Here is a 15,390-nt window from a genome sequence, read left to right as displayed (position 1 = left end):
AAGTAAAGTAGGCAAACAGGTCACTCGCTATCACAAGTGCGAAAACTTACTCAGGGGGCATCTGGCTGGCACGTATTGGAGATGTGCGCCCAGGATATCTGCAGACACAAGCAAGGATCATCTAAATCTTTAATAACTTTGATCCGCTACAAGACACGGCGTAGCGCTAACATGGCCGCTTACCACTTTGGCGAACCATGTTCCCTACTGTCTATAATCTTTGAGGTGAATATTATTGAGCCGTCCGAGATGAACTCGACGGACGGCAGATTACGTTGCCTATGTCTGAAAAGGTAATCTTATAAAAAAACAAGATAAGTGCCATTCTACCGGCTAGTCATACTTGTTACCGATACAATCGAATCTACAGACCCTATGTACTTTCAGTAGACCTTCCCTAAGACCTAGTTAATATTCCGATAACATCCGATGGACCATTCGCGTACAAACCGGCCATCCAAAGTTGACAAGTTGACTCTATGTTAGAAAATAGTCTTAAGCTACTTAACAGTAATTGTGTACACACGGAATTTAGTTACAGCTTTTTAGGAATAATGAAAAATTGCCTCTGACCTGGCATAGGGCTTCAGTAAAGCCGCAGATACTAATCGAACGACTCTGTGCGTCAAGATTAAAATCGTTGTAATTAAAATAAAAATGAATTAATTTTCTAGTTGAACGGAACAAAGTAATAGCCCGATGAGTAATGCATGACTAGCCTTTTCTGTCTACAAATAAAATTGCTCTTACTACTACTATTATTAGTATTATAACTGAGATTATGGTTATTACCTGGGTTTGAAAAATGTCTAGATGTCAAACGAGCAATTGGCTAACATCTGCTGAAACTCGACCAGTTATCATATTTTAAACACTGACATAATCCCTGGCATATATATATGTAGGATCATTTGTGGGGTGGATCAGCTTTCTGCACACGGTTATCCAAAAGATTTTGTTGGGTTTACTAAAAACCTAAACTAGCTGCGAAGGTAATTTCATACAGACAAAATATACGGTTTCGATTTCATCTAGGCTAGCTACGAATTTCGTCCTGCAATATGTATACGCCGCATGGTACATATAGTTTCATAGAAAACGCTAGGGTAAATCGCTACATTGCTTTTTCGTTCATATCGGCCGTACGTAAATTCTTTCAAGAAGCCGGATATAAATAGAAGAAAAGTCTCAATGCAAAATTCAGAGCTTTGGTCGGTAAATGCTTATGAGGTCGTCTTTATTGTCATCTTCGTTCGGTGTGTTCCTTGTGTGATGAAGTGTGATGAAGCACTTGGTAACGGCTAACTCACAGGTCGCCAAATACCTGTTGGGTAGAACATTAGTCATGTGAATCATTGAGCGATAATTCCGGATGAAAAAGGATCTAACTCGGTTTGGCCTAGAGTAGGATGATCAGAGAGAGCTGAAGAGAAAACCGCGCATTCCTGTGGGACATTGTTCAACAAAGTATAGCCCAATTCATTTGCAGAGATGGCTCCAATAAAGAAGTCGGTGAAACGTTGAAATAGTATAATTTATATACTGTATATATGTTGCTGATTTTAGTTGAGGACAGGTTACTTCAAAGTGTTTCAAGACCTCATTTTTCAATTATTATTATTATTATTGACCGAATAATAACGATCTCACTGTATATAATGGCCTGGCTACTCGTTTTGCAACGAATTGATTTCAGAATTCCTATAACGCCATGATAACTGGCAAAGCTAGAACGATATATTTTCGTCAAAATCGGAATCATGGAAATTGTGAACGCGTTTATGCGCGTTTATGTGAACGCGAAGTTTTATGCCAGCAAGTTTAGGGGACTTGCTGGCATAAAACTGCCTCCCAATATTTACTTTCATCTACCGTCCAAATAGGTAAGTAGGTGCTTGGTAGAGGATGTTGTAGATAAACGAAGCACAGGTTTTCGTCAGTGTCTATACTTTGCCTTCAGTCAATAGTACTGTGACATTTTTGTGTTTGCGTTTTGGGTTTATGTGCATCTGTAACATTCGACCTTGTCCATTATATATTGCCGATTGTCAAATAAATCTTAATAAACAATATAAGCACTGTTAAAGGATCCCAGAGGGCCTGAAGAGTAGCTTGAGAAACAATATTGTAATAGGACAAATTCATCTTCGTTATATCTCATAATCAGCTCACAGCCGTTTACGTCGTCGGCGCACGAATAACAACAACAAGTAGAGAAAAATGGCTTTCGGCGAACATCCCGATCGTATTTGTTTATCGCCTTTGTTATTAAATATCACCAACTCAGCCGCCGTGACGAACTCGCTTATATCGTTAACTGACTTTGGCGAAATCGTAAACAATGCTGAGGGTCCATGGACGCGCATGAGCCTGACTTTCACCGATGTATAGTACTAGTTTCCTACACATTTAATATGATCGGCCCATATCTGAACTAGCACTATTTGTAGAAAAGGAAGTGTTAGTTTGTTTTTAATTAAATTACGATAGATACGTTCCGATTGAGTATTTGCACAGGATCTTAACGGCATCTTTCCGTTTTAGCTTGCATAGAACCAAAGTCGTCCACGAGGCACTTGTCACCAAAGTTGGGTAATTCCTGGGTATCATTCAAAGCTATTACAGGAAGCGGTATTGGTGAACTTCTTCCGGTGGAAAATAAATAGTATGGGTAGAAAATGCTATGAAAGTCCGATCAGCAGGAAGTGCCAACAAATCGAATTCCTGCAGCCGAGTTCTCAGGAATGGCTGCTGCCGCTGCTGACAATGCGAAGTTCGGGCTATGTCGGTTATATCGCAATGGCTAGCTTAATGAGACACCTCAACTGTTGAACTTCCAAAAGCAATAAGTTATTTCTCAAAAAAGTATTTTGAAGTATTCTTTACTGCGTCGGATATTCTCTAGAAGTGAAGATTGTCAGCATGTGGCGGCATATAAAAATAAGGTTAAATATCGGAAAGTTTTTATTTTAATGTATAGCTCTTGAAGGTTTGTTGTACCAATCATCTTTGTCAAAAATTCAATTTGTACCTGATTGGGCGCTGCCGTGGTCGTGTTCGAACAAATTACTTCGGAAGGTCAACTAAACTAAAATAATCAGAATTTTTCCTTTTCGTAAGATGCATCGCTTTTGACGGAATACACAAATAAATATTAAACATTTTCCAAAAATATGAAAAACACTGCCAATGTTAAACGGAATACTCTGGAATATCACACGTATGATGGTAAATCAGAATAATATATGTTACGTACGTTGAGAATAATTGTCTAACTGCAGCTAGCTTATGTAGTACATATATGTAGATCGAGCTTTTTGAAAACTCGCGGGCAAATTATTAACTTTGCCTGTCAATGAAGCTTTAGGTGCGATGAGTTTATTGAAGGATGGGTGAAATGTGTTGAAGGTATACTCGCCGCAAAAAAGCTCTGCTAAATAGGGAAGTCAAACCGAATTAAAGGAAAAAAAAAAACGATAATATTACACCACAATCATTGCAAGGAACTGGCTCTCATAGAAAGTCCACAAAGACAATAGCTTCGATACCAATCAATGACCGTGTTCATCGGATTAGAAATGAGGCCGGCGTTACCCACGACGCGTGATCCTTTCACGATTGGGGCTAACCACTTTAAGGATACCATTAGTATCAAGCAAGGGCTCTTGAAACAAGTGTGGTTCGGGCTTTTCTGTGGCGGCGATAGGATGACATATCTGTCAAATAGTAGAACACAACAAACATTGGCAGGTTACATTGGTGCAAGCTCAGAACTGAAACGTAAACTTGTAGAAATTCTATTATACAAGACCCACACGTACATTTTGTTGTAAACGACAAATATATACACTGATAGTAAAAATTATTTTTATTATGCAAATGAAATTATCCTTCGAGAAGGAATTCGTCATTTTCTTAGAATCCTCAACGATATCTTTAACGTTTTACCCCGAGAAGTGTTTCGCTTGTAGACCATTTATCGTAAACGAATAGGGGTTCAGGTAACGCCTGATTAAGACCTGAAAGCAGACTTACTGTCAAAAGTTGTCGACCTGTAGAGGCTACCATTAGCTATGTTACATACGTTTGATTGTCTATCGGGTGATTGAACCGTTACAGTCAAGGTGACATTGGTATGGTTGTTAATTTGCAACACCTTTATAAACACGTGTAATGAAAGTCTCAGATAACTGATTGTTTCTGTGATAGAGTGATAGATTTCAATTTCGTAAGCCGCAATAAGATTTCGACACGATTAGCAATTGCCTAAATTTTTGACCTGACAATATTAAACGGAAATTTTGCGACTACAAAAAAAAATCAATCATCGCGGTTTAACAGAAGGTCTTATGCCGCAATTTTGAGGAAATGTATATTTAAACACGGGTGCCGCTTCCAGTAATCCTTGATGCAGCAATATTAGGTAAATATGAAGCAATACGATATTTCTAAACTCATCGATTTCAAAAAAAATATATGGGTTTCCACACAAATCAAAAAATTTATAAGGGATTACACATCGTAGAATAAACGTATCACAATCTTCAGGAAAATTATATACGTTTGATCATGTTCAACCGCGTGCTTTTAGTAGTAACGCTTATTCTCAATTTCGATACATTTCAGTTCTTCATCATACTTCATGTACGGCATTTCGTGAAGACAGCAAAGAAAGTCAAATTTACCTGATACATCTTTGTTTCGCAGGTCATCCGTTAACTAATAATTTTCAAGTACCAGGTGTTTTTTGTGCCGGGTGGTGTGACAGCGCTGCTTAGACTATTAAAGTGATATCCACAAGGACCAGAAACACTGGTGTCAATGATCATTTCACTGTAATTTTTTCCGACCTTCCATAGTTGCCTCTCCGAACGTTTTCGTTCAAAAAGTTGTGATACGTCACTGGTCTACACACGCAATCACTCGGAGATCGAAAAAAACAACTAACCATCACAGATATATAATGCTACGCTGTCACAATGGCATAGCGTTGGCCTCTGAACGTTAAGGAGACATCAAGAATCTGCTCCCAAATGATTCCGAAATTTCATCCGCGCCGTAACGTAGTCTAAAGGACGTAGTATGTGGTCTACCCTTAGTCGTAGAATATATTTCGGGAAAACCACCCGATGGTAGGAACGACAAGAGACGTCGTCGTTGTCGTATACGAGCCGATCTAATGTTTAATATAAGGCAAAGCATTTTGAAGCGTTTGCATCACACACAACCATTTTACTGAAGAACGGTAAGTTTCTATATCTTCATTACGTCATCTGAGGGCGATGTGCATGCTGTCTGTACCGCAACATCGTCGTCTCATGAGCTTTTCCAGATGTCGCATTGCTTGCTATTGCCCCTTCTCGTTGGCCCACCCTTTTGCTGGGTGTCGCCCCGCCGTAGCCAAAATAGAATCTCATCTTTTGCTTTTCTTACTAACAGTCGTGAATGTCGGGTGATGATCGCTGCTACCGCTAAGGCCGCGCTAACTACGAATGTCGATGTTGCAGCTTGAGTTGGCGGGAGCCGTCGCACTGTAACGGTCTGCGATAGTGTTCATCGATCACGTTAGCGTCGAACGATGGACTCCGTTCATCATCCAATCCGTCTTTTAAATCTGTATGCGTGTACCGAAAAACGATCGACTTCGTCTTTACCGTCGCAATTCTGCATACTTGCCGCGATCCGTTAGTGTCACCCAAAAGTCGCATCGAACTCAGCCAGTCAGAAGCGGATCAACGTGAATGCCCACATCTATCTGTCATAACCAGCCTTGGCGGTGTCCTCCTTCCTCTGCGCACGATATGCGATAGATCATGTTTGTCAAACGACAAACGTGAACAGGTGGTAGTAGTGTCTTGAGAAAATAATAATTTATGTAAAAAATTTACTACCGATTAGCATAACATTTATTTATTGACTACCCATAGCCTTACACAAAAAAAAAATGTTATTCAGTTAAGGCCAAGAAAGGCAACAAAACGATTGGTCAGATCTATGGAATTCGGGTCCAGCAGTAGGTCGATTTACGTACAGCAGTGAGGCGTTTCAAAAAGAAAATTTGAAATTAAAAAAAGAGTTAGTAAAAGTAAAAGAAGTTAAAAAAAAATCGAATATCGTAACATTCCTAATGAGTGATTAAATTCGCTTAATCACCAATTTTCATGTTTATTTTGACCATAAATATTTAGTCAGTGTGTTTGAGGTTATCAGCTAGGTTGGGTTAATTGATCCCGTATCCATATTGTTTTCTACCATAGAAATATGCTGAGCAAAACTTACGAATGACTGGATCAGTGTGGTTGTGTGTCAAATAATGTAAAAGATAGCTTTTGCGGTATAGGCAGCCAGGCAAAGCTGCCAGATGGCCTCTTAGACCTTTATGAGGTTCAAATGTCAGGCTTAGAGAGTGATTTCCTCATTTCGCTTCGACTTCGTAAACTGTTTCATAACTTACGGAGCATTTATGATCCGTTTAAATGCTGCCAAGTGACGATCTGCTCCGAGCTGCGATCCACCATTCACAATCCTATCTTGGAGAAACTGAGGAAGAACTGAGGTTTCTTCTAACCAGATAACGTTATTGTTCGGATATCTTTTACTTACTTGTCTGGTTTGTTACGACGGTACAACTTTTACTAGGTGAAATACTACTGATGATATTGCTTAGTTTCTTTATAAATTTTGTATCAATGCGGACAAAATCTGTAGAGAATCAGGCGTCTGACATTATCGTATGCTAGAAAGTTGCTACGCAGATTCAGATATGATTTCGTCATTGCGTGCGATCCTTTCGAACTTAGCTGAATATTGAATCGCAACGACTGAACGGCAAAAGAGTCATCCTTTCGTGCCTATTTAACAACTGAAAGCAACTTGGCATAATTTTCTTGAAACATGACATTGAAGGTAGGGGTATTCAGGCCACTGTCTGACACAAGCCTTGACCTATTCCTACCGAATGTCTTTAGAAATAACGATTAACTTCCTAGGCGTTTCCCCCGAGATCGTCATCTAAAAACGCTACAGGTAGAATAAATCGCGTTTGAGCCTGTAATTACCGTCACTCTCATCAGTGCTTCTTCGGGGTTTGTTAATGAAGGTCTCGCGGAGCCAGCAAGCTACTTAGTTGACACGGCTATTTGGAACACGAGGGTGTGAGTGAACCTTAATAGAGCTCATCCGTTTGACCGTCCATCTCGGTCCACCCGGCAGGGTACTACACATGTACGGGAGATTCTTTATATACATACACGCTAATTTATAGGAAAATTATATACTTTTGCGGAAACGTACCGAACGGCTTTTACGTTCAGTGCGCTTCTCAATGACGTAAACATTTTTTGCATCCCGGCGGTTTCGTGAACTATGTTTCAACAGTCGTACCCATTGTGATTATTAAGTAGCGAAATATCAAAACCCATAGACCGCAACCAAGCATCTATGGCGAACGCGACGCTTGAAAGCCCGTAAAGACTGATTGCCGGACAGACGGACCTAGCTGAAGATTGTATGCGTCACAAGAACGTCCAGTAAGCTTCTAGTTTAGCTAGTTAAAATAATAATATTTGTCACAGAGGACGATGACCCCAAGCTAACCGAGTTTAGGCGAACCCGGCAGAAGGACCCGCGCTTGGGGAATTCGATTCCGAGCCTGATGTACCCGGTTTCGTGTTCCTCAATGCTTTTTAATTCAGGGTCAAAAGATGAACGAACTTCTCCAATACTGCTGTAACACTTGCTTGAGAGTTGGCGCGGGCGTCAACATTTGGGAATTAGATCAGCGATAGCTCAAGCGCTTGCACGCGCTGAAAGGCGTGGTTGTCATATGTGACGTTCAATACCTAACTTCAGTGCCAATCGAAAGGTTTAGGAAAGGCAAGCGTGCACGTTACCGGCCCGCATGCTATAATGGGAAGAGGCAAAGATAAACAGAGATCCTTGTCACCGTTTGCGTATGTGACTGCAGCCTTACGCAGACTCACGACTCAAACGACTAAGATCGTATGATTCGTGAGTATGCCATAGACCCCGAACGATGGCCTGAATCTCTCTGAAGCTCTGACCGACGAACTGCCCAATCGAAAGCCTGTAGTGCATTTAGCCGATTGTTACGGCGTACAATTGACAGTTACATCTACCGATAACTGAGACGCAGTCACAACCATATTTATAGCTTGCCATAATATTCATTATCCAAATTTATCCATTGTTCTTTTGTCCCTGAACGGACACCGATGTCTTCGTCGAAGTTTTCTTATGTTGGGCTATTCCCTAATAATAATACATATAAGTTAATGAATGCCGCATTGTTCGGACAAAGGGCAAACACTATAGAACGAGCAACAGCTGCAGTCACTCAAGAGAATTACGCGATCGCTCTTTCGGAGAACTGCATACTGCAACAATAATTGTAAATTCGCAGAAAATAATTTGCTATGCATCCCCTCTTAAAGACAAGCTTGTACGCGACCTGGAACGTATGTTGTCAGGTTAGAGTCTACGTAAAGCGGTAACTCACAACAGATGACCCCTTATCTGCGCCTTAACTAAAAATAGCTCTAGGCAGAACAGATACTCTATGCTGTTCGAGAGGTGATTCTGAAGACGTTAAAAAGCAAAATAACGTTGACTTCACCTAATTTCTATTTCGCTTCAATGGTATATCAATGTTCATTGTGGCTTATTATTTTGAGCAAGATATATATCACTATATAGTGTAAACACGATCCTCGAAACATGGGCAGTCGACAGTTTGTTAAGCGCTTCTTAATCACCTACTTAGCTAATCGCCTAAAAGGAATGAAAAGCAAACGTTTATAGAAGGTCTCACGTCACGGACGATAGATAAAAGGGGGCATACAATGTGAGGATGAGTTCGGAGAACTGGAATGCCGAATACCTGAGGGGCTTTTCGTATGTCTCACGTGTCAAATGCCGCTAGCCGTTCGAGAGACGTCCAGTGAGATTGAAACTACGTCGCAGGCGGCTCCGTTAATACCGGCCGCATCTTCAACAGAATCAGTTAGTTGACCGAATTACCGTTTGTCGATCTTTTCGAGGCTTTAAAAATTTCATATTCCTATAGATAGACACGAACTTATTTGTGAGTGCGTTTAATCTTAGAAAATCGATGGCTTTCTGTAAGTCATAATACATTGCCCAAATCGAGATTAGCCGTGCGGCTGGCTAACGGGCGATATGATAACGTGAGTGGTTGAATACGGTAGGGAGACTGTGCCAGCTTACTTATCCTTAAACAGCCGCAATTCGAAATCAACTCTGTGAAAAAGAGAAAAAGAAAAAAAAAATAATGCTGTACTATTCTGTAAAAGTACGCTTTAATTCATATTGGCACCCTTATTAAACGCTGTCCTATTGTTAACATAGGTATTTAGAGTGGGATTAAATTTACGAAATATTTAATCGATTTTTATATTTCTCATCAGACTAGTTATTAAGTAGCGACGAGTAGTAGTAGTAGTAGTAGTAGTAGTAGTAGTGATTAACTAACGACGCCAATAAATTTCTCCTAAGCGTTCCGTACAACGGACAAGCAAAAAAGTTACCCTTAGTATATTGTTATTAACTGGCTAGTTATTGGCAAGTTACGTAGACTTCTACGCATCTCTAGAATAAGTTTCGAAGGTCGCAAGTTATAGATGGCATCTTTATTTCTCGTTTCCACTCAAATCATCACCGAGATAATAACCGTCGAGCGACTCCATATTCTAGAAGTACAGCTTTCACTTGATCGTGTTATGGCAAACCCCATGTCATTATAGATAGAACTAACGGTTCATTTGCTTTGCGTCCACAATGAAAATCCCCAATGTCCACATCACTTAATCAAATCTCTTCAGTTTGCTCTTTGCATTCTTTGTCTCATCAAACGAAATATCTTTGTCTACCAAAAAATTCATTCAATGTTCCAAAACGTTTTTTTTTCTCGTCGTTTTACCTCTTTCTCATTTGGTTATTTGTCCTAGAAACGTCCTAGAAACCTTGCAATCAACATTGTCTATCTGTCAGCTGTGACCGTCAGCAGGTCTTATTCAAAATATGCTTTTAAATAAGCCTCACATTGTTGGGTACATCTATAACTGTATTCGTGCCCCTACCTCTGCCCTTGGACAATACGAGAACATCCATTAAGGTTGTGACATTATCAACGTAATCAACACGTATGTGCATATAGTAACGCGTATTAGGCTAGCATTAAGCGTTTTATGTTGACGTAACTTTTACTGTCGTTCTCTTCGGTATTATCTCCGTCCTCATTCCCGACACGCGGACCAGTAGCTCGGCAACGTCGCCAGCACAAGCAGTGTCTAATATTGTGATTGTAATCGGACACGAAAGCAGCCACGGACGTAATCAGCTTGTACAAACGGTATCTTTGACTTTGATGGCAACAGGAACAGCAATGTTGCCGCCAACGACAACCAGAGTAGGGCATCGGGGCTCAGCACCGCGTGGCGCCGTATGTCGTAGCGTGGCGCGCCGGAGACTAAACCTTTACCGCGGAACCAAATATCCGTCGCCGCTTGCCAACTGCTCCCTGGTTAAGAGCGAGTCTCGGCACGAAAAATAGCGCCATCAACCACCTCCATCCACCACAATCATCATCAACCATTATCAAGAAATCATCTCGACAACACCGTTGCTGTCACCATGGGACGTACCGCGAGCCGTCACATCGATTCTGCGGTATACAGGACACACACACACACACACACACACACACACATATATATATATATATATATATATAGAGAGAGAGAGGAAAGTAATTCAATCGTTTCTGACAGCTGAAAAGTCAGTATTTTATCAGGTTCATCTATTGAAGCAGAAGGCGATATGCCTGGCCAGTGCAGCGCAGGACATTCGTAACAGGAGGCATAGTATCTTCATACTCTTATAATGCTGGTATACATGTAACACCATGGTTTCTGTACTTATTAATTAGATAATTTTATTCACTATTAATATTATCACTACTAATTAATAAAGTATTTTGTGGTATGCTTTTAATGGATTATTACAGAAGTACAAAAGGCGCCTTAGGGTGACCTAATTACAAATGAATCGTATATTTAAGCCCTCTTTATCTTTAGCAATGATTTTTGTACATTTTGCTTTTCTAACTTTCGCAGACTATCTCATCTTACCCACACACGCACATATATACATATATATATATATATATATATATATATACATATATATATATATATATACATATATATATATATATATATATATAGGGGGAATAGAACTAATTACTATGATATTGCAGTTGACTACTGTTGCTTCCTAACTTCAATCGTAAGATAAACCCAGCTCAACGGAAGCAACTGGAACTGCTTTTGTTGCAAGCAATAACTTAGGGACATCTAAGCTTGAATGATATAACATTAAATAACCAGAACAATTTGCAGTCTCACTGAAGTGTAACATCACACCTATTAATCATGACGAATTGATTTATGACACCAGGGTGGGTATATATTCCTGTTTGGATCGTAACGACCTACACATAACGTACTTCGTTACTTCGAGGCAAGAAAAGATTTCATTTACCTCAAATCGCGTCGCGGTGCTTGCATAGCCAACTTCCGGCGTCTTTAGTCAAAGGCTTAACCCAGGCGCCAGGCCAAAGTACGGACAGCCTAATGACAAACAAAGAGTGAGCTTGGAAGAATCAATCCGTGGAATACAAAATAAAAGAAGCTGTATGTATGTATGTATGTATGTATATATATCGAGCTTTTAAGCAAAAGTTGACCTCTTGAATCAGTATTAAGCACAATTTAACCTTCCTTTCGACTATTCAGACGGAGCGCAATTACAACAATTAGTCCACGTAATCAAGACAAAGTGAAGCGTTATGGCGTTGCGAAGCACAGGTACAATCGAGGCTCGATAATTATCTCATCTTTTTAATGATCTTACCCTGTAAGCTGTACGCATTCTAGCTTGCGAAACGAGTATTTAGCACCAGCCATGATGAAGAGTCGTGACTATTCCGTCAGGACTGTTTGAAAAATATTCTAACCCTATTCAAATAGTGTTCCGTTGAGATCATTTGCAATTAATAAGTACATTTGTTATATCTTTCTAGGTGAACTGTTATATAAACTACGCTGCGGTTCTGGAGGTATCGTTGAAGTTCACAACGACCCGGATGGACTGACAGGGGCTTTTCTTTGATAGAACCTAATGCGCGTGTTTAGCAGTCGTATCGAATTTTCTTTGAGGGAAAGCTCTACAGAGCTTAGAAGATAATCGTAGGAGCACAATATGAAAATTTGTTCGTATCTTTTTGTTTGACTATTTCAAGATGTCCGTACAATAGTTTGTGATAAATTCTGTGATTTACATACTGCTGGGAAGCGATTTTAGTACAATTAGCTTATAAGTGCCAAGGGCCCGCTTCAGCTAGTCCGTGTTCAGTTTTGCGGTCGTGCTATCGGATTTACATTCTAATAGAGTATCACAAACTTAAATGTCACAAGCGAACCTTTCGTCTTAGTTTAGCGGGCACTTTTTCGTACGTAGAATAAAAAATGTCCTTCCTATGGTAAAGCGCTCACCTTAAGTGTTTTGTTTTTATTTTTGTGTGTCGGTCAGCAAAGCCGTACCGTCAAGTAAAAGCAGGTAAATAACCGTTTAGTTCGGAGAATCAGTCACAGCTGTTCAAGAGCATCACCAAATCACAAGCGATTTGCTATCGTTGACCAGAGACGCATGCATGAAACGCACAGAATTCCTAAACGCGACGTATCCGTACGGCGCATGATATACGCGATCTTAGATCACACCTGATGCACAGGCGCCGGCATCACAAAAGCACTCTTCACTCTGCAGCCGCGATAACTGTGATTTGTGCATAAACGGCTTTCGATGGACGCCGTGCTTGGAATTCTTCAGATCAGAAGACCGCATTCGATGACACTGTGCTACACGATAACTTACTTAAGAATAGGTCAATTAATCGACGTGAGACATACGTCGAATATGGTAATAGCGGATGCCTTATATTTGTAATTAAGATGCATGACGATAACTATGTATATGCATACGTAATAGACGACGGGTAGAAGCATATGGCAAGTTTCTTCTTTAAGCAACGGTTTTGCTGCTGCTACAACAACTGCTTAACAGCGCTTTTCGTCCACAAAAAGCGGCAAAAGATGTTGCCAGGAAATCTCGCTTTTGCATCGACGACACTGCTTCTTATCTATATGCTCTGTCGGCTGGGTATTCAACAGGCAGTCAACAGACACCGATATCGGCGTTACGATAGCGTCTCGCGAGAAGCAAGGGATTTCCTCCCACACTAGAGAACACGGGTTACAGGGAGTCTTCAAAGAGATGCTTGTAGAGACTACGAAATTTTCGTATCGTAACTTATCTCAGAGTATTGGCCATTAACCGCCTGCACAGAATTCAACCCATGACAAATTGCGTTGCGTCACACACTCATAAGGTAAGTTTTCGTTGTGCACGAAGAGCGCACAAAAAGGCTAATCTTCTTCGTAGCTTCAGTCGTACGATTGTTCGAAAGATACCTCCTATAGTCAGACAGTTTGTTGCCTACCCACATTCGCTTAATCTTGACTACAACGTTATCGTTGGGCTATCCATTTGGATCTTTCACAAACCCGAAAACATACCGAAGACGCTAACGTTGGCTAGTAATGCAGTAGACACCTACTGGTAGGACAGTTGAGTTGTCTGGGTATGGAGAAATCGGAAGACGGGAGAGCTTCGTGTGGGATCAGTCGTGGTTTCCTTGAATTTCTCCGCTCTGCCGCTGACTAACAGAGTTGACACAGTTGGTACTATTGATTCCACCCTTTTACAAGGCATTCGGTTTTACTTCCACTGATATATTTATTAGGTCGTCTCGATCCGAGTGGTGTTCGCCGCTTGTTCGACGGGCTTTACCCCGGTTCTCGACTTTCTCCAACTTGCCTTTTTCCTGTTACTCGAGCGACGAAGCTTCGTTTGTCTTCAAAAAAAATCGTTAATCTTAGCTATAACAAGAGGACTGATAGAGGCCGCAGAGCAGAAAGCGGTGAAGAGCTACGCAGCGATCCAGGATGACCGTGGCGGTGGCGATACGTAACAGATAGCGACTCTTACTATTGTACAGTAACTAGAGGACTAGTGAAATCGACAATATTAAAGGTTGCGGAACTTGCTTTTGTTTCTTTTCCCTCTTGTTCTCGTTGCTTCGCGCGTTTCGCCGCAAGCCTTTCAGAGAGCCGCAGCGCAAATACTGTTAGATGGTTGTCTCCACGTACGACTCTTCCTTCGCTGCTGTGCCGTCTTGTTGCTTTGCGCCATACGAGTAAGTGCCGAACCTGTGTCTCCGGTGAAGTCTCTCGCACTTCCAATGCTCGGTCTAGTACTCAGGTGCGGCCAACGGTGGGGCTCTCTCTTTTACCGCAGCGGGAACAAGACAAAGAAAACTGGTATCGACAATTGACCCACGAAACCACTAAGACGCCTCTAGGCTACTAATTAGTCAGCAAACGAACGAAGCAATCAACAGAACCGACTCCAGTTGCAAAAAACCTGTCTATCCGTGCGTAGCCTACATGTACAGGGGGGGCATTCACAGTTCACTCCCTCGAACAATAGTCAACCTGACGTGTGGACGGACTCGTGAGATAGCGAATGCGAGACCGGCCCGTGGACTGACGGGGCTCGACGGTCGAGGACGTAGAGCCCGCCGTGAGCCGCGCACGTCGAGAAAGGGCGATACGATGATTCGCCGACTGCTAACACAGCAGTTCAGTACAAGAGCGGTAGGTAGATAGACAGCATGCAGCGACAGACACCGTAACAGCAGCTATCGACGGTTACCACACGTGGAAAGGGCGCTATCTCATGCTGTGGTAAGTGGCAAGGAGTTAAGTAATATGTGTATGCAGGAATTAGGTTGGTTGCGGCGGGCGAGTCCATAACTATACTCGGAGACCAGACGATAACGCAGACAAGCAGATGTGAGGCTCGACGCTGAATGCAGATCGCGCACTATTGAGCTGAAGTATCACGACAACGTCGTTGTCCGTACGACGAGCGGCCGTTTGTGCGCGTGCATTTAGTTCTTAATAACGAAAAGACGACGAGCTGCGATTAATAACGAACTGTGTTGAAACACGGGTGTAATTTTTGTTTTATGTTTTCTAGTCGTCCCTAAGACTAGTATTACGGGAGAACGAACTCAGTAGATATGATGATGAGGCCCTTAAAACCAGCTCCAGACTAACTCGGACCTCAGCACTGAATGCAGTTGGTATCCTCTTCATTACTGCACTGAATAGAAGTCCTGCAGCGTTACGTACACGAAGTGTCATTAATGATGCGTCAAACCCGCTT

The 15,390-nt window shown here is 41.4% G+C and overlaps 1 protein-coding gene across 8 annotated transcripts in view; it reads right to left on the bottom strand.

Moving 5' to 3' along the window:
* Positions 1–14,809, bottom strand: part of LOC111251320 (adenylate cyclase type 2-like) — a 31,597-nt gene extending 16,788 nt beyond the window's left edge. For 2 of the 8 annotated variants that reach the window (XM_022807789.2, XM_022807785.2), the window contains exon 1: positions 4,686–5,829. In XM_022807789.2, the coding sequence (XP_022663524.1) occupies positions 4,686–4,712 (27 nt within the window). In that variant the 5' untranslated portion in view covers positions 4,713–5,829. Of the gene's footprint in view, positions 1–50; positions 99–4,685; positions 5,830–8,899; positions 9,280–11,580; positions 11,670–12,593 lie in introns of those variants that run through there. The other 6 variants (XM_086990248.1, XM_086990249.1, XM_022807787.2 and 3 more) reach the window with 6 other exon arrangements.
* Between the last annotated feature and the right edge of the window lie 581 nt (positions 14,810–15,390).

This window comes from Varroa destructor, unplaced genomic scaffold (assembly GCF_002443255.2).
Source record: "Varroa destructor unplaced genomic scaffold, Vdes_3.0 BEIS01000005.1, whole genome shotgun sequence".
Classification (NCBI taxonomy): Eukaryota; Metazoa; Arthropoda; class Arachnida; order Mesostigmata; family Varroidae; genus Varroa; species Varroa destructor.
The sequence above is the reverse complement of the archived record's forward strand: the minus strand, read 5'-3'. Positions and strand labels throughout refer to the sequence as shown.